General features: G+C 47.5%; 1 protein-coding gene across 1 annotated transcript in view; it reads right to left on the reverse strand.

Annotated features, from left to right (window-relative positions):
* GIPC3 (GIPC PDZ domain containing family member 3) overlaps window positions 1-24,922 on the reverse strand; it is a 1,281,857-nt gene that overhangs the window by 550,328 nt on the left and 706,607 nt on the right. Inside the window, exon 4 of the mRNA XM_077475734.1 lies at window positions 11,826-11,938. Within this exon, the coding sequence (XP_077331860.1) occupies window positions 11,826-11,938 (113 nt within the window). The remainder of the gene's footprint in view (window positions 1-11,825; window positions 11,939-24,922) is intronic.

Here is a 24,922-nt window from a genome sequence, read left to right on the forward strand (position 1 = left end):
GTTTAAAGATTGCACTGTGATATGAGAACTAATTTGGAGGTGTCAATAAAACTTTACACTGATACTCCCAGCAGGTCACATAGGGCAGTGCGAACTGCCTCCGGGAGGCATGCGATGCGTGAAACCACAGTAGATTTGCAGCGTTCGCACATCGCAGCAGTCTGAACACAGCCTAACTAAAAAAAATGTCATTTTAATGATGTATTAAACTAGGAGCTTGTAATAACCAGCTAATAATTGTACACCACTTCAAACCAATGTTTCATATTCCAATTTCTGAACTCAAATATCACTATGCTTAAAAGTATACCTTTTTTTGTTTGGTTTTTCATTCTCATAGGGGAACAAAGACTCAGACAAGAGGCGGAGCAGCCCAGGACCCCCCGACCTCACCAGCCTGATTGGGCAGTTAGCCCCAGCCCCGTGTCCGTGAGGGAGCAGCCAAGCCCAGTGTCCGTGAGGGAGCAGCCAAGCCCAGTGTCCGTGAGGGAGCAGCCAAGCCCAGTGTCCGTGAGGGAGCAGCCAAGCCCAGTGTCCGTGAGGGAGCAGCCAAGCCCAGTGTCCGTGAGGGAGCAGCCAAGCCCAGGGCTAGATGTGGAGGAGGAAGAGGTGGTGGAGATACACACCCCACAAAGTGAGTGTCTGACAACCCAGCTTAAAGGTAAACAATTAATGGCTGTATATTTTAACCAATTTTTTTATCTACACATGTTTTTAGGTGATGATCTGGTTGTGGATGGACATGCCGCGGAGCCATTTTCCACAGACAGTGCCCAGAGGCTGATTGGGCAGATCATGGCCTGGAATGGCAGAATTGATTTCATGGAGAACAACATCCATGCCATGCAACACCAAATCCATGCCATGCAACAACAACTGGACACTATGAGGCAGGAAATGAAGAACATGATCGATGTTTTAGGGAGAATCTAAGCCCCTTTTCCCTAAAACGAAAGATCATGTTCTTCATTTCCTTGCCAAAAAGTTTTTAATGTTTTTAGAACATTGTTTTTAGAGGCCAAATTTTGAAGATGCACACGGTCAACATGTGCTATGTGCCATCAGAGGATCGCAATGGACGCATTTGGTGTTTGCAAACCCTTCCTCATTCTAGTATGTGAGAGGAAGGGATTGCACCCACCAAACACGTCCATTGATCACTCATGATGGTACATAGCACATGTTGACATTACCAATTTTTGGTGTGCATCTTCAAAATTTGGCTTTACCCCTTGTTTTCTGTAAATAGTTAAAAATTAGATTTTATGTATTTTTATATATATATATATATATATATATATTTATGGTCAAAGCCCTATGGCCGATACGGATATGAACAAGTAGCCTCTACCATAAGATTAACCACATGAAATGGACCTGAAGTGTGCCCTGATCTGATGGTCGGTATACCAAAATAAGGGGGCATACCCTAGATTAGAAATTAATATGTGTGAAGAGAAATGAATTTGAGAAATGCCCTGAAAAGGGGAAGGGAGGGTGGGTGCCGCGCACCGGAAACCGACAAAGACCACAGGCGAGCGGGCTGGTTAAATACCCTCCGGGCTCCTCCCATAAATTCAGGCCACCACACTGGCCTTCTTACTTATGGTCAAAGCCCTATGGCCGATACGGATATGAACAAGTAGCCTCTACCATAAGATTAACCACATGAAATGGACCTGAAGTGTGCCCTGATCTGATGGTCGGTATACCAAAATAAGGGGGCAAAACATTCAGGTAGGGGTGCAGTTTATTAGTTTTAGCTTAATTAGTTGAGCAAGTTTGGTGAACGCTTGTGCCATTTCCACCCGAGGATTGGGAATGTACCGGGCGAGGTAGGCAGGGTCCCAACTGCTTAGTCTTTCAATGACGTGACTTGGGACCCACGCCAACATGCTGCCAAGGGTGCTCAAACACTAAGAGTGTCCAGGGTATGGACCGGGGTCGAGGTGTAGGCTGTGTAGAAGAACCCCATGTGTTCGGGAAACTGGCAGGTACACAAGTGTTGGCACGAAAGCAACAGGGAACAAGAGTCTACGCGTTCCGGTAGGAGTGACAGTAGGTAGTCGAGTACGGTTACTTGATACCAAGCCCTGCTTCTCTATAGAAATGGACGTCCATCCTGGAGTCAGATTGCTGGGTTTTAGACACTGCAAGGAGGAGGATGAAATGAAGTTGGTAGCGAGCCAAGTGACGACTATGCAGAACTTGGCCTGCGGGATTGCTAAAGGCCTGGAATGAACATACAATGGACATTAAACTGGTGCCACCGGGCTAACTGCAGCAGTCTGTGCAGGAAGGACACAACCGAGAGCGGTCCAGACCTGGCTTCAATAACCAGATGAGCCTCGGCCCAGTTGTCGGTGGTGAAAACCACCGCCTGTCCTGTCCTGACATGACCCCAGATACGAGAGGCTGTCATGACCGGGTATAGCCTGAAGAGGGAGGAAGTCCAGGTAAACCGGGGTTTAGGAGTATCCCTGATGCCATGGTCCTGTAAACCAGTGGTGGCCAAAAATTCCCGCGAAGCCTGTGGAGGCTGTGGCATCTGTCACTACCGGGGGCGACAGGGGCATCGTAGACGGTTTAAACACCGATACATCGATCCATGCAGTAAGGAACCTTCCGACATTGACAGGTCTGCTATTGCCACGGCATCTAAATTAAGGATCTGAGAAGGGTCCTGTGTCCGTGAGAGGAGGACCAGGAGGCGTGACATAAAGATCGATCCTGGGGAATGGCCCGTATTGCAGATTTGAACATTCGTCAGGTAGTGTCTGTGTAGAACCTGGCTGCCAGTGCTCCCAACACTAAATTGGCTAGGCCATGGAAAACCACAAAGGGCCACGTAGATGGCCGCTTAGATGACCAGACTGGGAAATATGCGAGGATTTCATGTCCCTAAAGATGGCAGTTGTGATGGGCGAGCGTTTCCGTTGGCTATGGGTGATGCCTCTGGATGCCTCGAAGTGGGGATCTTGCTGTATGAGCCATAAAGACAGGTGGCTCTCCGGGCCCTGTAAGGATGAGAAATGCTGAACGCTGGCTAGGTAAAGCCTGAGCGTGTTACAGGAAGAAGCCAGTTGCGTGTGTCGACACGATCCAGGTGCTGGATGGAGGTTGAACTCAACTATCCTATTTAAACGTGTGCTTGCGACAATTGCGTGGGAGTTTGTCACTGGAAATGTGTTCATAGTGACTGTGAGAAATTCGTATTATCGCATGTGCTTTGCGAAGACTGCAGGAGTTGTGCTTGAACATGTGATTGGGTGCATGCTTGCCACGATTGTAAGATGTTATGCCAAGATGCGTGCTTGCAACGATTGCAAGATGTTATGCCAAGATGCGTGCTTGCAACGATTGCAAGATGTTATGCCAAGATGCGTGCTTGCAACGATTGCAAGATGTTATGCCAAGATGCGTGCTTGCAACGATTGCAAGATGTTGTGCTAGGATGCGTGCCTGCAACGATTGCAAGGAGTTACACCAGGATGCGTGCTAGCCATGATTGCAAGATGTTATGCTAGGATGCGTGTGTGCAATGATTGCTAGAAGTTATGCCAGGATGCGTGCCTGCAATGATTTCAAGGAGTTATGCCAGGACGCGTGCCTGCAACGAATGCAAGAAGTTATGGTAAGATACATGGGTAGCCAGGTCGGAAAAGACGGAAGTCCATCCAGTCCTAACCACAAATCAAACAAATAAATATCGCCCAACCCGACACCCAATTCTACACCCACAGCTGATCCAGAGGAAGGCAAAAAACCCCAGCAGAGCATGGCCCAATTTGCTACAGCAGGGAAAAAATTCCTTCCTGATCCCCCGAGAGGCAATCGGATTTTCCCTGGATCAACTATACCTATAAAATAAGCACCCCGTTACAATGTACATTTAGGAAAGTATCCAGGTTTTCCCAAAGCAATCTATTGAGCCAGCCGGAACTGCCTGCTAGCAATGATTGCAACAAGTTTGTGCCTGGACATCTGCTCGCAATGATTGCAAGAGGTCTTATGCTCGAATGCGTGCTAGCAATGATTTGCCAGAGGTCTATGCCTGAATGTGTGCTTGCAATGATTGCAAGAAGTCTATGTTTGGATGCGTGCCTGCAACGATTGCAAGAAATCTACGCTTGGATGCATGCTTGTAATGACTGCAAGAAGTCTACGCATGGATGCGTGTTTGCAATGATTGCAAGAAGTCTATTATTGTATGCGTGCTTGCTATGACTGCCAGACTTCCATGTTTGAATGCGAGCTTGCAACGATTGCACGAAGATTATGCTTGATGCGTGCTTGCAATGATTTGCAAGAAGTCTATGCTTGGATTCGTGCTTGCAACGATTGCAAAAATCTACGCTTGTATGCGAACTTGCAACGACTGTACGACGTCCATGCCTGAATGCGTGCTCACAACGGTTGCAAGAAGTCTACACTTGAATGCGAGCTTGCAACGATTGCGAGAAGTCCAGGCCTGTATGCGTGCTCGCACCAACTGCAAGACGTCCATGCTTGACTGCGTACTAGCAACGATTGCAAGAGGTCCATGCTAGGATGCGTGTTTGCGATGATTGCAAGAAGTGTACGCTTGTGTGCGTCCATGCTTGGACGCGTGTATGCAAAGATTGCAAGAAGTCTATGCTTGAATGCGTGCTTGCAACGATTGCCATAAGTCCATTTAATGAAAACCTGTTATGACAGAGGCATAAGCCGGTCATGCCGTGACTGTGACTGATGACGAACCGGACTCTGGAGCATGCACTGAAATGAGGCTAAAGCACTGGGGCACACCGTAACGAATCGGTGCATGTATGCAACTGGATTCGAAACGGAGCGCGGTACGCGGTGGAGAAATTTATTTGATTGCCATGACAGAGGCACTAGTCAGTCGTGCCGCTGTTGCGACTATCCGTTAATCGTGCATGCTCTAAAGCAAGTACTGGAATGTGGCTGAAATACCTGGGCGCGCCGGGACGAATCGGTGCATCGTAGATGCGACTGGATTCGTATCGGACGTCCTACGTGACAGTGAAATTGATTTCCCATGACAGAGTCATGAATCAGAGAACCGAAACCTGCAACCAATAATGAATCCTGACTCTGGAGCATGTACTGAAATGAGGCCGTAACCAACTGGGGCACACCGAAACGAATCGGTGCATCACGGATGCGACTAGATTCGAATCGGAGCGCGGTAAGTGACAGTGAAATGAGTGACAAAAGTTTGCCATGACAGAGGCCCGAATCGGTCGTGCCGCGATTGCGACTGACAACGAACGGGGCTCCGGAGCATGTACTGAAATGAGGCCGAAATACCTGGGGCACGCCGGCACGAATTGGTGCGTCGTAGACGCGACTGGATTCGTATCGGAACGTGATACGTGACAGTGAAATGATCCCATGACAGAGACCCGATCGCTTAGCAACGAGCGGGCTCTGGAGCATGTACTGAAATGAGGCCAACGTAACTGGGACACGTCGATCGAACCTGTGCGTTTTCTTGAGAAATGTGACTGGTTTCGACTTGAACGTACTAGGTGACAGTGAAATGATTCCCATGACAGAGACCCGATCGATTAGCCACGAGCGAGCTCTGGAGCATGTACCGAAATGAGGCCAACGTAACTGGGACACGTCGATCGAACCTGTGCGTTTTCTTGAAAAAATGTGACTGGTTTCGACTCAAACGTACTAGGTGACAGTGAAATGATTCCCATGACAGAGACCCGATCGATTAGCCACGAGCGAGCTCTGGAGCATGTACCGAAATGAGGCCAACGTAACTGGGACACGTTGATCGAACCTGTGCGTTCGAGAACTGCGACTGGTTTCGATTTGAACGTACTAGGTGACAGTGAAATGAATTCCCATGACAGAGACCCGATCGATTAGCCACGAACGAGCTCTGGAGCATGTACTGAAATGCGGCCAAGCAGTTAGGGGCACACCGGAATGAATCGGCGCATTTAGCGGATGCGACTGGATTCGAACCGGAGCGCCGTGCGTAACAGAAATGAGTGAAATGATGAAATGACCTACGTGAGCCAGCTATGGCAGAGGTAGGAGTCGTTGTGCCGTGAGACACGACTGGCAATGATTTTGACTGTGGAACACAGTAACGAGACTATATAACAAGTACTAAAACAGTGCAGTTTTTCCTACCAGCAATATCTACCGAAATGACGCCCGTGAAATGAAGGGCGCTGCGAAATAGGAGCGTATTGAGTGATAACAACCGGTATCATAACGAACGATTCGATATTTCAGGTTTTAACGACACTAAAAATAGTACAGGAAGGTCAATCGAGACCCTTACCTGCGGCAGTCGAGCTGGCGACGTTGTACAGAGCCGGCGACGTTGTACAAAACGAACGGGAAAGAAAACCACGAGAGAGACGTTTTGTCCGGATGGAAACGAAACACGAGCCGTCGGCCTAGTGACGTAGTGCCGCGCACCGGAAACCGACAAAGACCACAGGCGAGCGGGCTGGTTAAATACCCTCCGGGCTCCTCCCATAAATTCAGGCCACCACACTGGCCTTCTTACATATTCCAAAAAAAATAAAAAATTACCAAAAAAAAAACAAAAAGAAAAATATCTAAAAAAAAGAGGCACTGGTTGGAATGTGCACTATTCAAAATTCCAAAAAGAAAGATGTGTGTGTGTGTGTGTGTGTCTTCTTCTTTCAATACTCAATACCAGTTTGGGAAGTCATTTTGTGTTTTCTGTCACAAAGGGCCTTATTTACTATTGGCAAAAACCACTTTGCAATACAAATGCACTAGGACAGGAATATGCAATTAGTGGAAATCCAGCTGTTGCAGAACTACAAGTCCCATGAAGCATAGCAAGACTGACAGCCACAAGCATGAGACCCAGAGGCATGATTGACTTGTAGTTTTGCACCAGCTGAAGGTTGGCTAATTGCATATCCCTGAATTAGGAGAATGTAGGAGACAAGCAAACAAGAACCAAACTTAAATATTTGAACAGACAATACATATTTCAAGAAAAATAAATTTTTATTGGTCAGCTGGCATTGGAATAGCCCCCCTACCATTAAAATAGCTGACATAACGGTCACGCACCTCACGTGCTGTTTGGGGGGCTAAGCCAGGAAGGACATGATCCAGCCCTGCGAGTTCTGGTAATATTAGTCTGGCCTCAGGCCCAATAGGTTGCAGGTACTGGTTCCCTGAAAGTTTGCGGAGAAAATTGTGCAAAATGCAGCAGCAAAGAATCACATAGTTCAGTTTATACTCTGCTAGGTTGATCGCTGTCAGTAACAGACGGAACCGGCTGGCCATAATGCCAAAGGCACTCTCCACAACCCTTCTTGCTCTGGCCAGCCGGTAATTAAAAACCCTCCTCTCCGGGGTGAGGGTCCTTTGGGGGAAGGGTTTCATCAGATGGTCACTCAGACCGAACGCTTCATCAGCTAGAAACACAAACGGTAGACCCTCCACATTCTCGGCATCTGGTGGCAAGTCCAGGCCACCAGTGATGAGACGGTGGCAGAACTCGGTCTGCCTAAAGACTCCTCCGTCAGATATCCGGCCGTTCTTCCCCACATCCACATAAAGAAAGTCACATTGTGCCGACACCACCGCCATTAGCACCACACTATGGAACCCCTTATAATTCCAATAGTAGGACCCCGAATGGGGTGGGGGCACAATCCTCACATGTTTCCCGTCGATCGCCCCTCCGCAGTTGGGAAAGTCCCAAGGGGCAGCGAATTGGGAAGCCACAGTCTGCCATTCCTGTGGTGTGGAAGGAAGCTGGGGGAAGGGTCAAACACAGGAAAAAAAAAATAGTCATTAAATCAAAACAATTCATAACAAATAAAACTCAAAAACATTTTGGAACAACAGTTAAACAGAAATTTTGAAAAAAAAATTCTGCCCAAAAAAAAAAATAGACGGCCCAATTCACAGATTACTCAGCCCTCTGATGGACCAGGGGACATAAGTTAGGTGGGTGAGTGGGGTGGGGGGACTAATTAATGAGTTGACAATACCTGCAACCAATTTGAGTGGGATGGGGGGACTAATTAATGAGTTGACAATACCTGCAACCAATTTGAGTGGGGTGGGGGGGACTAATTAATGAGTTGACAATACCTGCAACCAATTTAAGTGGGGTGGGGGGACTAATTAATGAGTTGACAATACCTGCAACCAATTTGAGTGGGGTGGGGGGACTAATTAATGAGTTGACAATCTATCTATCTATCGAGATATATATATATATACACACACACACACACACACACACACACACACACACACAAAGGGTGTATACAAAGAGTATACAAAGGGTGGGGGGGCAGTAAAATTATACAATGGAGCTGACAATATGAATTATAGAGAAAAACAGTCTCGGCTGTGGGTGTATAGGGGCCCAGGATTGAATGCTGAGGACGTTAGTGAAAGCAAATATGCACGTGGGACACAAAAAGGTAAAATGCTCCAAAAAAAATGACACAAAACAAAAACAAAAAAAATGCATTCATTCATATAAAGGGGACATTCACATCATATTCCTGTCATGGATATTAAAAGTCATGACGAAATTAATACAAACATACAATGCATATAATGCAATATTAAAAGAACAAACTTACCTTCATATATTCCTTCTGCAGGACCCGAATAATGGCAGAACAGGTCTCTGGAATAATGATCCCCAGAGCCTGGGGGGAGATGCCTGTCGAGAACTTGAGGTCCTGAAGGCTTCTCCCTGTCGCCAAGTAGCGCAACGTGGTGACGAGCCTCTGCTCCGGAGTGATGGCTTGCCGCATGCAGGTATCCTGCCTGCTGATATAAGGGGTCAGCAAAGCCAGCAGACAGTGAAAAACTGGGTCCGTCATCCTGAGATAATTCCTGAAATCATCAGGATTATTCTCACGGATCTCACGGAGTAAAGGCATATGTGAGAATTGGTCACGCTGGCGCAACCAATTCTTTGTCCATGAACTCCTCCTCACCCTGTTCACAGACTGGGCTCGGGTCAAAGTATTAACCCCAACACCAAGCCCCAATATAGCACGAACTCGTTCCCGAGTACGTCCACTCTCCATGGCTTTGAAACGGTCGGCTGGACAAACAAGCTCAACTGAACGCACTGAAGAACAGCCAGACCTATGAAGAACGACCTGAAACCCAGAAACGAGCGGACCAGAAGCGCCTAACAGGGTCAACTGATCCACGCGTACCGAAAGACAGATACAAACCTCACAGGTAGACTGCGCCGCAGTAAACGGACAAATTAAGCTGAAGTCTGAAAAGCGTGAATCGTCTCTAACCAAACTTCTACTAACGCAAAGTCAGCAGAAGGAGCCCAAAGGGTGCTTTGCGGTGTCTTGGACTTCCTATTTCTAGTCCCGTCGTACGTGCCGTACGTCATCGCGCAAGGTTTCAGCGGACTGTCTGTTCATCGTGTGTGGTCAAGTCCGTTCATTCAAAAGTTGGACGGACTGTCTGTCGGATTGTCTGACGAACTTAGTTGGGCAGACAATCCGCCCATGTGTACGCGGCCTAAGTCTGGACAAGGTGGTGACAAAGCTAGAGTCACTAAGACTTTTTCTGTATGAAGACCGCAGTCACCTAGTGGAACATGCAATTACACAGGCATATTTAAAAGCTAAAGAATATGGAATTGCCATAGAGAGAAGAGCCAGGTTTAAGAAAAGGATGGCAGGGGGAACAGGCACGTGATACTGGAGGCATAAGTCTACAAGACGAGAACAAGAGGGCAATGCTTGAGTGCATTGATCGCTTCCATTATGAACTCCAGATCAGATTAAGAGCCATCATGGAAGTTGCAGCCATGTTTGAGGCTGTTCAAGCAAAGAGCCTCATATATGAAACTGAAGAAAAATTAAAGGTGTCCATTCCAAAACTGACCACTTTTTATGATGAAATATCTGAGAGTGAGCTGTTAATAGAAATACCCAGACTGAGGAGACATCTCAAAGCAGCCAAGATCAACCTAGAACAAGTCAAAGATCGGGCTGCTTTACAAGCAGCCCTTTATGGCAAAATGGGACTTCATTAAATCTCTTCCAACCCCTTCACTATGTCTAAAAAAAATTCTGACAATCTGTGTGTCTGTGGCTTCATGTGAGAGGAGCTTTTCAAAGTTGAAGCTGATAAAGAACTATTTGCGTTCAATGATGGGACAGGCAAGACTTTCTGATCTTGCAATATTATCAGTTGAAAGTGAACTAGCGAAATGTATTGATTTTGATGATGATGTTCACAATTTTGCAGTTGACAAGGCTAGAAAAGCAAAGTTTTGATTGAAATAACTAAATGCTTTCATATTTGTTCCTGTTTATTTTTGTGTTATCTATTTATTTATTATTTCAGTAAAGTTTAGCGTTAAAATAAATACAGTTCTTTAAGGTTAAGCTTTGAATTCTAATATTTTCATATGACTTTGTTATTCAAATTTTCTAGTTGATTGATGGTTATTAACGGCATTACTGTTGCCAATATATGCAGTGTTATTAGGGGGAAAAAAATTATTGGGGGGGGGGGGGGTGACACCATGTTATACCACACCAGGTGACACCAACCCTAGTGACGCCACTGGTTGGGGATGCTGTTAAATAGCTCAGAGGAAATGTCCTTCCCCTGTCTAATCTTCAGCGGGCCCTTTGATGATTACCTCTTGGTGGGAATCTTTATACATGTTGACTTCCAACCAATAGGGAATGTCAAAAGTTGTACCCAGTAGTTGCACCTGCAGGACATATTAATAATTGAGGGAGAACCCCTGCACTTTTTTTTCTTTGTAAACACTTTGTTTACATTCACCGCCCTGGCTGACAGCTGAATGAGCAGGGTAGGGAGATGTCACTGATTGTAAGTACTTACCAACTCCCTGACAACCAGCTTCTCTGAGCTGGAATTGTCAGATTTAGCAGTGGTTGTAATACTGCTGCAAAATTTTTCAACACTTAAATTCGGTAAATATTGAGTGGCTAGACCACAAGATAATCTGAGGTGGAGGGGAAGCTACAAAAGAACTTAATGTGAATACCAAAATACTGTGAACTCCTGAGCTGCCAAAAAAAAATGCAACCTGGAAGAGAGAGAGCAAAAGGTAATGTGGATACTAGAAAAAAGATGTGTGTGACATGCAAGAGTGTGAAGCAAAGAACATTGTGGTAACGGAACAATGTGAAAGAGGGTTGTGCCTATTAGGAATGGGGGCATTCCAGTGTAAACTGATTTCAGAAGTGGCGCATAGAGTTTCCTGATACATTAACCTCTGATGGTGAAATCATTTAGCATTTAAATTGGACATTATAATATCTACAGTATATACTATATAACGTATATAGTAGAACACAGAAGTGGCAGGATTAAAACGTACATATGCTGCAGCCGATGAGACCTTCTTGAGTTCTGTTTATATACTGAGCACTTATAGGAAAAAGGATGTACCCTAATAGGCTTGCATAATCCTCTACAATTCTACCAATTATAATAGGTTGTAATTTAAATATATTTTAATCTGCATACTAACTTTATGCTCCTGAATGACTTTGTTGTGCAATGCAATGCAGTCCTAACTTATGTGAATAACCTTAGTGGAATAAAACAATGAATGTGTATAGTCTAATATTTTTGATATACTTATCAAAAATATTAGACTATACACATTTATTGTTTTATTCCACTAAGGTTATTAACATAAGTCAGGACTGCATTGCATTACAAAAGTAATTTGGGAGTATAAAGTGAACTGAGACATTTGTGGGGTGTTTGCAGAACTATTTGCAATTTTAATAGTGGTTTCAGAGTTAAAGAGTTACCAATTCTTCAACAGTGGCCATGCCCCTATTTCGCAGGCGTAGAGTCTCTCTCCCACTGGACACCTTTCCTTCACTGGGACATTTGCTTGGTCTGACTCTCTGTCCAATCATATCTGAGAAAAAACAAAAAATATCAGGCTTTTTAGATATTTTTCAGCTTATTTTGAAAATATAATAGTATAAACTTATATTTAGTCGCTCATTAAAAGACAATTTTGTACAAAGCCACTTTGACAGAAAAAAGGGTCAGGACCCCTGTGGTACACACCATAAAGGCACGTTTACATAACTTCCAACCATCCCGGATTCCGTGGGACCATCCCACGATTTGAAGTAAGTCCCTGGGCTCCACTCAGTATTGGTATCCTCAATAGATGCAATGGGTGCTCACACACAGCACCAAGTGAGTATTCTGGATTCCAAGTGAGAATTCTTGCGATCTGGCCTGCAATCTCTGCTCCCCCTACTCAATGTAGTGACTGGTTGTTAGGAACGCAGGTGTCCTAGCAAACAATTATATTATTTGCAGGCCACCACTCAGCTCTGCTCCTACCTTTTGCAGGCCACCTCTCAGCTCTGCCCCCGCCTTTGGCTCTCTGTGACAAGGAACTCCTTGTCATAGAGAAGCACTCCACATGCTTCTGTGTGTTTGTGCCAGGCACTCAGGGGGGACATGGCCCACATTTGCTGGAGGGTGCCTTGGGTCCTGGTGTAACAACCGCCCACATTGTTGTTTTATTAGGGATACTGGAGGTGTCTTCTTTCCCAGCCTGTCAGGACTGTAGCATGGAGCCGAGTGAAGTGCTGCGAAACTCCTCTTCAGCTCCATGCTACAGTTCTGACACGTAGAGCTGTCAGCAGCACTGTGCTTAAAGAAAAGCACAGGGATACATACCATTCTGCATTTGTTAGAGAGCTGGGGGCACTAGTAAAAGAGGAGGGGGGAATCAGTAAGATAGGAATTGGTGAGAGAGTTGGTGGGGGTCATTAGTAAGAGATGAGGGGGGAATTGGTGAGAGAGCTGGGAGTACATTAGTAGGAGAGGATGGGGGGATTAGTGAGGGAGCATTAGTAAGAGGAGGGAGGAATTGGTGAGAGAGCAGGGGGGTATAGTAAGAGAGGAGGGGCATTTGTAAGAGAGCATGGGGGAATTGGTGAGAGAGCTGGGGGGGGCATTGCCGAGCGAGCAGAGGGGCATTGGTGAGAGAGCAGCCGGGGAATTAGAGAGGTGGGGGGCATTGGTGAGAGAGTGGGGGATGGGGCATTGGTGAGAGAGCTGGGGGGGCATTGGTGAGAGGGCTGGGTTTTGTTTAACCATGCCCCTCAACATTTTAAAGTGATGTAAACCCTTACAGACCACTTTTTACTACAGGCAAGCCTATAATAAGGTTAACCTGTAGTTACCCTGGATATCTCTGAAACCTGCACAGTTTAGGAGATATCCCCTGTATCAGCATGTGCCGACATCATCTGCACATGCTCACTGAAGCAATGACACGTTGCTGCCGTGCCGGTGGCTCACAACGCTGGAGCTCGTGATACCCAGAAGTAACTCCAGGAAGGATGTCACTGGCCGGAGCTGTGTACAAGGACTGCTACGGGGGCTTTGATCTAAGGCGAGTATTCAGGGGTCAAGTCCTGGGGAAAAAAGTGTGGAAACTCTCACCCAAGATCCACTCCCCCACCAAAAAAAATAAAAATAAATAAAGGTACGCTCATATGCATATATATTTCACAGAAAATACAGTAGATTTATTGTAAAGTGCCAGTTTACAAATACAAAATAAGTTAACTTGTCAAACAGAATAATCAACACAATGGGTGATGATCTTTCCCTCGCAGGGAATTTCTAACACAAATACACCCTGTTCCAAATTCAAATACAGCAAATTAGAAAATATCACACAAACTGGAATAACGTTGCCCTTGCCATGCAAGATTATCGGCAACGGATCAAAAAACTCACGGATCGGATCATTCCTTGGATCTGAGTCACAGATCGGATCTTTTTTCGGATCAGCAAATAATAATTGAATTTGCAAAAACCTGTGAAAAATTTCACCACCATATAGTTCCCACTGCAATATACATGTCCCCTACTGTAATATCCACGTCATCTCCACCAATAATATTTTGGCTGAGCATGGATGGGTATGGCTGGGTATTAGCAGAATATGTATTGGCAGGGTAAGTATTGGCAGGGTATTGCAGAATATTGGCAGGATAAGTATTGGCAGGGTATTGCAGAGTATTGGCAGGGTATGGCAGATTATTGCTGGGTATTGCAGATTATTGGCAGGGCATTGCTGGGTATTACAGGGTAAGTATTGCAGAGTCTTGGCAGGGTAAGCATTGCAGAGTAAGTATCGGCAGGGTATGTATTGCAGAGTATTGGCAGGGTATTGCAGAGTATTGGCAGGGTATTGCAGAGTATTGGCAGGGTAAGTATTGCAGAGTAAGTATCGGCAGGGTATGTATTGCAGAGTATTGGCAGGGTATTGCAAAGTATTGGGTATTGCAGAGTATTGGAAGGGTATTGCAGAGTATTGGCAGGGTATTGCAAAGTATTGGGTATTGCAGAGTGCTGGCAGGGTATTTCAGCGTATTGGGTAATGCAGAGTATTGGCAGGGTGTTGCAGAGTATTGGGTAATGCAGAGTATTGGGTAATGCAGAGTAGTATTGGGTAATGCAGAGTATTGGCAGGGTATTGCAGAGTATTGGCAGGGTATTGCAGAGTATTGGCGGAGTAATGCAGAGTATTGGCGGAGTAATGCAGAGTATTGGCGGGGTAATGCAGAGTATTGGCGGGGTAATGCAGAGTATTGGCGGGGTAATGCAGAGTATTGGCGGGGTAATGCAGAGTATTGGCGGGGTAATGCAGAGTATTGGGTAATGCAGAGTATTGGTGGAGTAATGCAGAGTATTGGCGGGGTATTGCAGAGTATTGAGTAATGCAGAGTATTGGTGCAGTAATGCAGAGTATTGGTGGGGTATTGCAGAGTATTGGGTAATGCAGAGTACTAGTGACTAACCTGGTTTACTTCTCGGGAGAGCACTGGGTAGAGGGGAGGGAGGAGACAGTCCGTATCCCAGCGGCGTGTGTCTGTCGCTGGCTGCGCTGGAGGCCGTATGCGCACTGCCCACTGACTCCAGTGCGTGCCCACGTGTACGGCCGACGTCATGTGACCGGTTGCTAGACGCGGAGCGGCCCTAGCCTAGCAACCAGTCACTTGGACGGCAGAGGAGCGGCGGGCTACGCTCTGGCGGCGGGCTACTCAGGCGGCTAATGGGAACGGCGTTCCCGTTGTGGAAATAGTACGGGAACGCCGTTCCCATGCGTTCCCGCAGGACTCGAGCCCTGCGAGTATTTCATAATGAGCTAGTATGCTATCCATACTAGCTCATCATGCCTTTGTCTTGCAGGTTTTATTGTGGGTTTACAACTACTTTAAACTTTGACACCATAGCGATAGTTTACGTATTAACATGTGGATGTAATGCGTTTTAGGTCTGCAAGACATATAGAAAACTGTGACAACGCGTTAAAAAGATCACGTGGCAGACATACGAGGGGCCAATTTGGAAAGCCCAATAAGTAGACATTTTGCTGACAATCACTCATACAAACTAGATTCCCTGCAGTTCTGAGCCTTGCCTAGAATACACCCCCACACTTGGGGTGATTTTGACCAACAAATTCTGTAAACAGAGTCCAGGTGGATAAATAGGCTATGGGCCACTGTTCCCCCTGACCTGAATGATATTTTGAATTGTGCACCTTTTCTGAAAGAGACACAATGAGGTTCACATCTTGCACAGGCAGGGATGGGAGCTGTTCTCCCAGAGAAAAAGAGTGTGGAGGAACAGAGAGGGTGGCCGGATCATTAAAGCATGGAGGAAGAGGAGATCCGGCTTTGTAACAGAGCAGAGTTTGCACGCTGTGTCAGCTTACATTACAATTGCAGTCCACGCGCCATCACACACAGCCCTTCTCTCCTGACCCAGCACCTGTGACAGACAGAATGTGCCCTGGCATTGGACCGGCGTTCTGTCTGTCACAGGTGAGGGGTCAGGAGGGTAGGGCTGTGTGTACCCTCTCTGCACCGGTGAGGCTGCACAGATAAGGCTGCACGGGCGAGGCTACAATGATGGACACTGGTGAGATTGCACTGGTGAGGCTACAATGATGGACACAGGTGAGGCTGCAATGATGTACAGAGGTGAGGCTGCATTAGTGGGCACTGGTCACACTGTGTTAATGGACATGGGTGAGGCTGTATTGATGGGCATGGGTGATAAAGTTGCTGTTAATATTTATGTAACTTAATTCTGCATAAAACATTTAAGTGTAATTTCATGAGAATCTTTTGAGGTTGTGTATAGGGGCGGGGCATGGTAGGGGTTGGGTGGGGCAACTGGCGGCGAGTAACCCTTAAGGCCTGGCTCATAGCTCAGGACTTGAAATTATGAGCCCTGTATACACACACACACATATATATATATATATATATATATATATATATATATATATATATATATATATATATTGTACAGGACGCCAAGGTTGGGTCCTGGACGGGTGCTATGTAGCACTTGTATTCGGACTGTGGTCCCTTTAAGGGAATCCCGGTAGGCTTCAGGGGGTCACCCAAAAATGGGTGAGAAATTCCGGGGATAGTCATTAGGAGAGGACTGACTCGCGGTCCTATCTATATTAAAAGAGAGATAGTTTGGACCCGGAATTTGGGGGGCTCTGGAGTGACATTTGGGTGGAAAAGAGCTTCCCTCCCTGACCATAGGGATACTGCACACAGGGGGTTAAAGTCCTCCAAGAAGACAGCTTATAAGACAGGAAGTAGTAGAGAGGTGGTGGTGAGGAGTAGGAGATTAACACCTGTCTGAGGAGCTGTGTTGCTGTCTTGCTATTTTGGAGGCTACAAAAAGATTTCTAAAAAGGACTCTGAAAACTTTGGGGGGGCGAAGACCCGGCTACAGAACTGTAGGTGTTTTCTTTAATTCTTGTTTTTTTGTGCTGAAGATAAGCGGACTTTAATTTACGTGTTGATTTTGTGTGCTGAAGAAAGCCTTATTTTTGATTTAAGTCTTTTGCTTTCACCCTTAAAAGGGTTTATACACTTGGTCCCGCGGAGCTACTATCCCCAAAGTTTACATCTGGTGTCTTGGATGCTGGCAAAAGTGCATTTAAAGCTGCAAAAAACGCTTAAAAACCAAATACTGACATTTAAAAGAGACTGGGTACAAATTGCATGTCTTGGGTGAAGACGCTGCAAGCAGCAGGTAAAGACATGGAGGAGGTCATCAGGGCTTTGGCACAAGCCACCGTGACCCAGCAGCAAGCTTCAGCAGATGCAAACCGTCGCCATGAGGAAACTATGGCTCAGTAGCAGCAGGCCCTGGCACAGGCCATAGCTGCACAGCAGGAAAGCACACGGCTGCTAGTTGCCCAGTTTACTGCTCAGCAGGAGTCCATTCAAGCACAGGTGGCTGCCTTGTAGGAGGCAGTACAGCGGCTGGCTCAGGGGCGAGAACAAGCGGCTGTCACCACTGGCAACCAGGTGTCTGTAAGGGCCAGACATTTTTTTACAAAAACTGACACCCAGTGATGATGTAGAGGCCTTTCTCACCACCTTTGAGAGGATAGCGGAGATAGAGGGGTGGCCCCGTGACCAATGGGCCGGCATTATCTCCCCTTTCCTCACCGGTGGCCTGCAAAAGGCCTATTTTGACCTCCCAACGGAACACATCAGCGACTATGAGTGTCTGAAGGCAGAGATCCTGGCCCGCCTAGGAGTGACCACAGCCGTCCGGGCTCAGAGGGTGCATCGCTGGCGGTACAAACCTGACAGACCACCAAGATCCCAAATGCATGAACTGGTACAGCTGGTTAAAAAATGGCTGCAGCCAGAAAAACTGTCAGGCCCACAGATGGTGGAACGAGTAGTGATGGACTGGTACCTACGGTCCCTGCCAGGTGACCTACAGCGCTGGGTAAGCCATGGAGACCCTGCAACCGCTGACCAGGGGACACCAAGGAGTACCCCTTGGTTTCGGTGACTGTGTCCTATGGCCATACCTCAGTGACATGAGGTCGGGGTAGTGAGAAACTTAATTCATGACATTATAGTGGGGTGGGACTTCCACTATTTTTCAGACTGTGGAGCCAGGTACAGAAGGGGCTGCCAGGACAGCCAGGAGAACTGGGGACACTGGGCCTGGAAGAGACAGAGTCTGAGGGAGCTGGGCCTGAAACACCCACAACACACCCCACTGATACGGAAATACCGGTTACTGATAATGATATTGCAGAGAATGTTAAGTTAAAGGATGATTCTGTTTCAGGTATCAAAACCGAGTTAACCTCTGAGGGGGGGGGGGGGGAAGTCTTCCCGTTACAGGTTATGCTGGGGGAGGATGATGAGGAGCTCTCCCTGTTGTTCCCGATTGAAGAGGGTGAAGGGGAAACATCCTCAAGGGCAGTGCTCATTTTGCGTTGAAGGGGGACTTGCTTTATCGAGATGGCTGAAAGCCGTGGGGAAACTATAGAGCAATTGCTGGTTCCCCAACCGTATAGACGGATGCTACTTGATCTAGCCCACAATGACCCACTGGGAGGATACTTGGGGGCAGAGAAAACAGAGGCCAGGATAACCAACCGGTTTTACTGGCCAGGGGTGAAGGTTGAGGTTAAAAGATATTGTGCATCTTGTCCCATTTTCCAGTTAACTGCCCCAGTGCCCCACTATAGAAGCCCTCTGGTAACCTTGCCGATTGAGGTTCGATTTGAACGGAACACTATGGATCTCGTGGGACCCCTGGTAAAGTCGGCAAGGGGGCACCAATATATATTAGTTATCCTAGACTACGCGACCAGATATCCAGAAGCAGTTCCTTTGAGGAAAACTTCCTCTAAGGCCATTGCCCGGGAATTATTTCAAATGTTTTCACGAACTGGATTTCCCAAAGAGATACTAACGGACCAGGGCACCCCTTTTATGTCAAAGGTGATGGCGGACTTGTGCAAACTATTTCAGATCAAACAATTGCGGACGTCCGTCTATCACCCGCAGACTGATAGCCTAGTTGAGAGGTTTAATAAAACTCTAAAGTCCATGCTAAAAAGAGTGGTCCAGAAAGACGGGAAGGATTGGGATATGTTACTCCCTGCCCTCTTATTTGCCATCCGGGAGGTTCCACAAGTGTCCACGGGCTTCTCACCATTTGAGCTAGTGTATGCGCGAAGGACCCGGGGGTTGCTCGATCTGGTAAAGGAAACGTGGGAAAGTGAGTCCTCACCGCACAAAACCGTGGTAGAGCATATCTCTCAAATGCGAGAGAGGGTGGCTAAGATGATGCCGCTGGTAAGGGAGCACATGCAGAAGGCTCAGGATGCCCAAAGAAGGGTGTATAACCAATCGCCAAAATCATACAGTTTCAAGTAGGTGTCAGGTCACCCGAGACCAGGTGACAGATTCACTCCATAGGAGTCGGAAGTGCACCGCTAGATAGTGGACCTTAGGACTGACTGCTGCGGATTGTACCCAGGGAGATTCAGGACACAGGTCTACAGGATCACTAACACAGATCCCAATGGGAGCTGGAGCATAGATTCCCCAGGGCTCGGAGTCTAAGAGCCAGCAGGTGTTCGCCAGAGCCTCCAGTGGTGAGGATGGACTTCGCTGCAGTCTGGCTCCAGGTCCCGGCCCCTAGGGTCTCACAGCTCATGCTCACAGTAGACTACAGGAGAAGGAAGCAGCAGGCTGGAACGACAAGGATAGTAAGGGGATAAGGCCGAGGTCAGGGCAACTATCAGACAGGAACAACAGAGTACACGTCAAAGGTTCAGGGTCGCAGGCAGACAAGGATGGTCGGGGACATGCCAAAAGGTCAGGGTCATAAGCAGACAGGAATCATTGAGAACACACCAAGGTCGGTAACAGAGACAAACATAGAGCAAACGGCAAGCAGGAAACAGGAAGCCGAACACACAATGAATACACAATGATTTATCAGCACCACTGGCTTGCAATGCACAAGTTAATATAGGGTTCCCTGATAGGGCCTTGGGTGGAGCCACGCTTAGAGGAGAGGTTAGAAAAACCACCAGGTGGAAGTGGCGGGCCTCTTAGTCTGAACACATGAGGGGAGGTAAGCAAACAGAGGTAGATCACTGCATAACCATGACAATAGGATAGGAGACCAAGTGGCTGTCCTAATACCTAAAACTACAAAGGTACACCAGCCAGGAAAAAGAAAACCATACCAGATCTATCACGTAAATTTGTTAAAACCCTGGAGAGACAGAGAACAGGTATCCGCGGTGGTAGCAGTACAGTCAGGAGACTATGCAGGGATCGACCTGGTGCAGGTGGCTGCTACCTTAACTAGGCCCCAAACCCAGCAAGCAAAAGAGTTCCTTCAAAGAAATAGGGACATGTTTTCAAGGTTGCTGGGTCTCACCAATGTCATCGAGCATGACATTGTAACTGAACCCAATGTAAAAATTTGTTTAAAGCCTTACCGTATTCCAGAAGCTCATAGAGTGGCAGTGTCTGAAGAGGTCAAAAGCATGCTCGAGCTTGAAGTCATTGAGGAGTCGCAGAGCGAGTGGTCGAGTCCAATCGTGTTGGTACCCAAACCCAACGGCACTCTCCGCTTCTGCAACGACTTTAGAAAAGGTAGTTGAGAGGTTGGGTCCTGCCAGGTATATTACCACGCTGGACCTCACGTAAGGGTACTGGCAGATTCCCCTGGCCAAGGAAGCTAGGGAGAAAACAGCCTTCTCTTCCCCGGAAGGCCACTTCCAATACAAAAGAATGCCATTTGGTTTACACTCTGTCCCTGCTACATTCCAAAGGGCCATGGACAAAACTTTGCGTCCACATCATCGGTACGCTTTTGTTTATTTGGATGGAAGACATAGTCATCTTCAGCCCTGATTGGGAGTCCCATCTTCCCCCAGTTCAGGCAGTTGTAGAGAAGAGCAGGATTCACCATCAATCCGGAAAAATGTGCAATTGGGGTGGAGGAAGCCAAGTACCTAGGGTACATTGTGGGTAGAGGGCTGGTGAAGCCCCAAATGAGTAAAGTAAAAGCCATACCGCTGGCCCCCCTCCCCTAACCAAGAAGCAGGTCAGAGCAATTTGGGTATAGTTGGCTACTACCGGAGGTTTATCCCCAACTTTGCCACCATTGCTGCACCATTGACTGACCTGACCAAAGGCAGAAAGTCTATGATGGTAAAGTGGAATGACGATGCCGAAAAAGCTTTTCAGAAGCTTAAGACGGCATTGTGCCAGGATCCGGTGCTCGTAGCCCCGGATTTTACTAAGGATTTTGTAGTACAGACAGATGCTTCAAATGAAGGGTTAGGAGCAGTCCTATCTCAAGTGATCAATGGGGAAGAGCACCCCGTAGTTTTTAAGTAGGAAGCTGACGGCAGCGGAGAAAAACTATGCGGTGGTGGAGCTGGAGTGTCTTGCCATTAAGTGGGCTTTGGACTCTTTACGTTATTTCCTTCTAGGCAGAAGGTTTCGCTTGGTATCCGACCATGCCCCACTGACCTGGATGAGGCAAAATAAGCACACTAATGCCAGGGTAACAAGGTGGTTCCTTTCTCTCCAGGAGTTCAATTTCGTGGTAGAGCACAGATCCGGGAGACAACATCAGAACGCCGATGCCCTCTCCCGAGTCTATTGTATGATGTAAGTGGTGCCTCCAACACCTCCGCATTGAGGCAGAGGGGGGGATATGTACAGGACGCCAAGGTTGGGTCCTGGATGGGTGCCATGTAGCACCTGCATTCGGGTTGTGGTCCCTTTAATGGAATCCCGGTAGGCTTCAGGGGGTCACCCAAAAATGGGTGAGAAATTCAGGGGCTAGTCATTAGGAGAGCACTGACTCGCGGTCCTCAATATATTAAAAGAGAGATAGTTAGGACCCGGAATTTGGGGAGCTCTGAAGTGACATTTGGGTGGGAAAGAGCCTCCCTCCCTGACCACAGGGATTCTGCACACAGAGGGTTAATGGCCTCCAAGAAGACAGCTCATAAGAATGAAGTAGTAGAGAGGTGGTGGTGAGGAGGAGTAGGAGATTAACACCTGTCTGAGGAGCTGTGTTGCTGTCTTGCCATTTTGGAGGCTACAAAAAGATTTCTAAAAGGACTCTGAAAACTTTGGGGCCAAGACCCGGCTACAGAACTGTAGGTGTTTTCTTTAATTCTTGTTTTTTTGTGCTGAAGGTAAGCAGACTTTAATTTACATGTTGAAGAAAGCCTTATTTTTGATTTAATTATAAATAAAAGTCTTTTGGTTTAACCCTTGAACGGTTAATACACTTGGTCCCACGGAGCTACTATCCCCAAAGTTTAAAATATATACATACACACACACACACACACACAACGAAACAAAAGAATAGAGATTGACGAACTTCCGACGGGACGTTTGCGAACCGCAGAGTTCGCGGCAGGTCCCATTGACTTCAATGGCAGGCGAACGTTAAAAACCTACAGGTCATATTTTCAGCCACAAAATACTTACTAGCTGTGCACACATAGTCCCACCACATGGCCACTGACATAACAAAAGTATGAAGTGAATTTGGGATCGACAACAACAAGCATTTTTTTTTTATCTGTGAAATTTTGACAATTCAGGACTCAGGAGCACATGAAGGCAATGGAGGAGAGGAAAGGTCAGGGTAGGCTATGAAGAGGGTGCAGAAGATGATCACCAGCACCCCGATACAGAGCACGACGCCAGCACCCCGATACAGAGCACCGACGCCAGCACCCCGATACAGAGCACCGACGCCAGCACCTCAACGCCAGCACCGCGATACAGAGCACCGACGCCAGCACCGCGATAGAGAGCACCGACGCCAGCACCGCGATAGAGAGCACCGACGCCAGCACCGCGATAGAGAGCACCGACGCCAGCACCGCGATACAGAGCACCGACGCCAGCACCGCGATACAGAGCACCGACACCAGCACCGCGATACAGTGCACCGACACCAGCACCGCGATACAGTGCACCGACACCAGCACCGCGATACAGTGCACCGACACCAGCACCGCGATACAGAGCACTGACACCAGCACTGATACCAGCAACTCGCTGCTGGGCCCCAAAAATATGACACCCCTCAACCTCTTTAACCACTTGAGATCCGCGCTATAGTCAAATGACGGCTACAGCGCGGATCTCAATTTCCGGGACTATGTCTATTGACGTCGTCCCCTTTAAGAGCTCCCTGCGCGCTCCCGGGAGCGCGCATCGGGGAAAATCTGTGTTGGCCGTGTCCCCTGGACATAGCCAATCACAGATCGCTGTAAACGGCCAATCACAGCGGCCGTTTACAGCGCGATCGCCGCCTCCAATGGGTAATGATCTCAAATGTAAACAAATGAGATCATCACCCATTGCCGAATGTGTCTCCTCACACAGCGATAGCGTGTGAGGAGACAGATAGAGCGAGTGAGTGTTCTAGTAGTGTGTAAACGTGCCAGTGCCCAGATCTACCCTGCCAGTGCCCAGATCTACCCCACCTGTGCCCAGATCTACCCCACCTGTGCCCACCTGTGCACCGCCAGTGCTCCATCTGTGCACCGCCAGTGCCCGCCAGTGCCAATCGGTGCCCATCTGTACCAATCGGTGCCCATCTGTGCCGACTCAGCAGTGCCCATCTGTGCCGACTCAGCAGTGCCCATCTGTGCCGACCCAGCAGTGCCCATCTGTGCCGACCCAGCAGTGCCCATCTGTGCCGACCCAGCAGTGCACATCTGCCGCCTCAGCAGTGCACATCCGTGCAATAAATCTGCACATCTGTGCAATAAATCAGTGCACATCTGTGCTGACCCATCAGTGCCCATTTGTGCCACCTCAAAAGCGCCCATCTGTGCCACCTCATCAGTGCCCATCAGTGCTACCGTGGCTAAACGTGTCTTTTCTGCTGAGGAGGCGTACCAAATTATTTCCACGGCCGACGAGAGCAACGGGGAGCTCTCCTCTTCAGATTCCTTTTCGGATTCGGATTCTGAAGCCGACGTAAATTATGAGACAGTCCTCAGCAGTGAAACACTGACTGAATCCGAGGAGGAAGATATCCGGCCCATCAAGCGAAGGCGTTCTAGTGAGGCAGTGCCGTCCACCAGCACTGCAGTGCCGTCCACCAGCACCGCAGTGCCCCAGCAAGAAAGGCCAAGTACCAGTGGGGTGTCATCTCAGCCCCAAAGGGTTAGGAGCCATGCTGGCCTTCCCTATGCCCTTCAGAACCCCTTGTGGCTTCCTCCTAATTCAGGAGAGGCCAATGTTCCCCCTTTCACCGCCCAGCCAGGAGTCCAGGTGGACACGGAGAATTTTAACCCTATAGATTTTTTTAATTTAATTTTTACGGAGGACATGTTGGCGTCAATTGTGGCCCAGTGCAACCTGTATGCACAACAATTTATTTTTCAAAATCCGACCTCCTATTATGCCCGTCCCTACGAATGGAGAGACCTAACGGTGGAGGAGTTCAAGCTTTTTTTAGGCCTCACATTTAATATGGGACTCAACAAAAAAAATCAATTACGTACCTACTGGTCAACCCACCCCCTCCACCACTCACCGCTCTTCTCCGCGGTAATGCCCAGAACCAGGTATCAGATGATCCTGAGGTTCTTACATTTCAGTGACAATTCCCAGTGCCTTCCACGAAATGATCCAAATTATGACCACCTTTACAAAATTCGACCAATACTAAAATTATTTTTCAGAAATATTCCCCAAATTGTTTACCCCGGACCAACACATGTGTGGATGAGTCCCTTATTAAATTTAGTAGCATGCTTAGAATGAAGCAATTTATGCCCAGCAAAAGGGCCCGCTATGGGGTGAAGGTCTACAAATTATGTGACCGAGCCACAGGGTACACATATTCATTCAAGGTGTACGAAGGGAAGGACACCCAGCTACAGCCCCCTAATTGTCCGGACTACTTGGGATCCAGCAGAAAAATAGTTTTGGACCTCATATACCCCCTACTGGATAAAGGCTACCACCTCTATGTAGATAACTTCTACTCATCTCTGCCC

Source organism: Lithobates pipiens, unplaced genomic scaffold, assembly GCF_037356315.1.
Source record: "Lithobates pipiens isolate NorthernLeopardFrog02 unplaced genomic scaffold, aLitPip1_a1.2 Scaffold_13, whole genome shotgun sequence".
In the NCBI taxonomy this organism is placed as follows: Eukaryota; Metazoa; Chordata; class Amphibia; order Anura; family Ranidae; genus Lithobates; species Lithobates pipiens.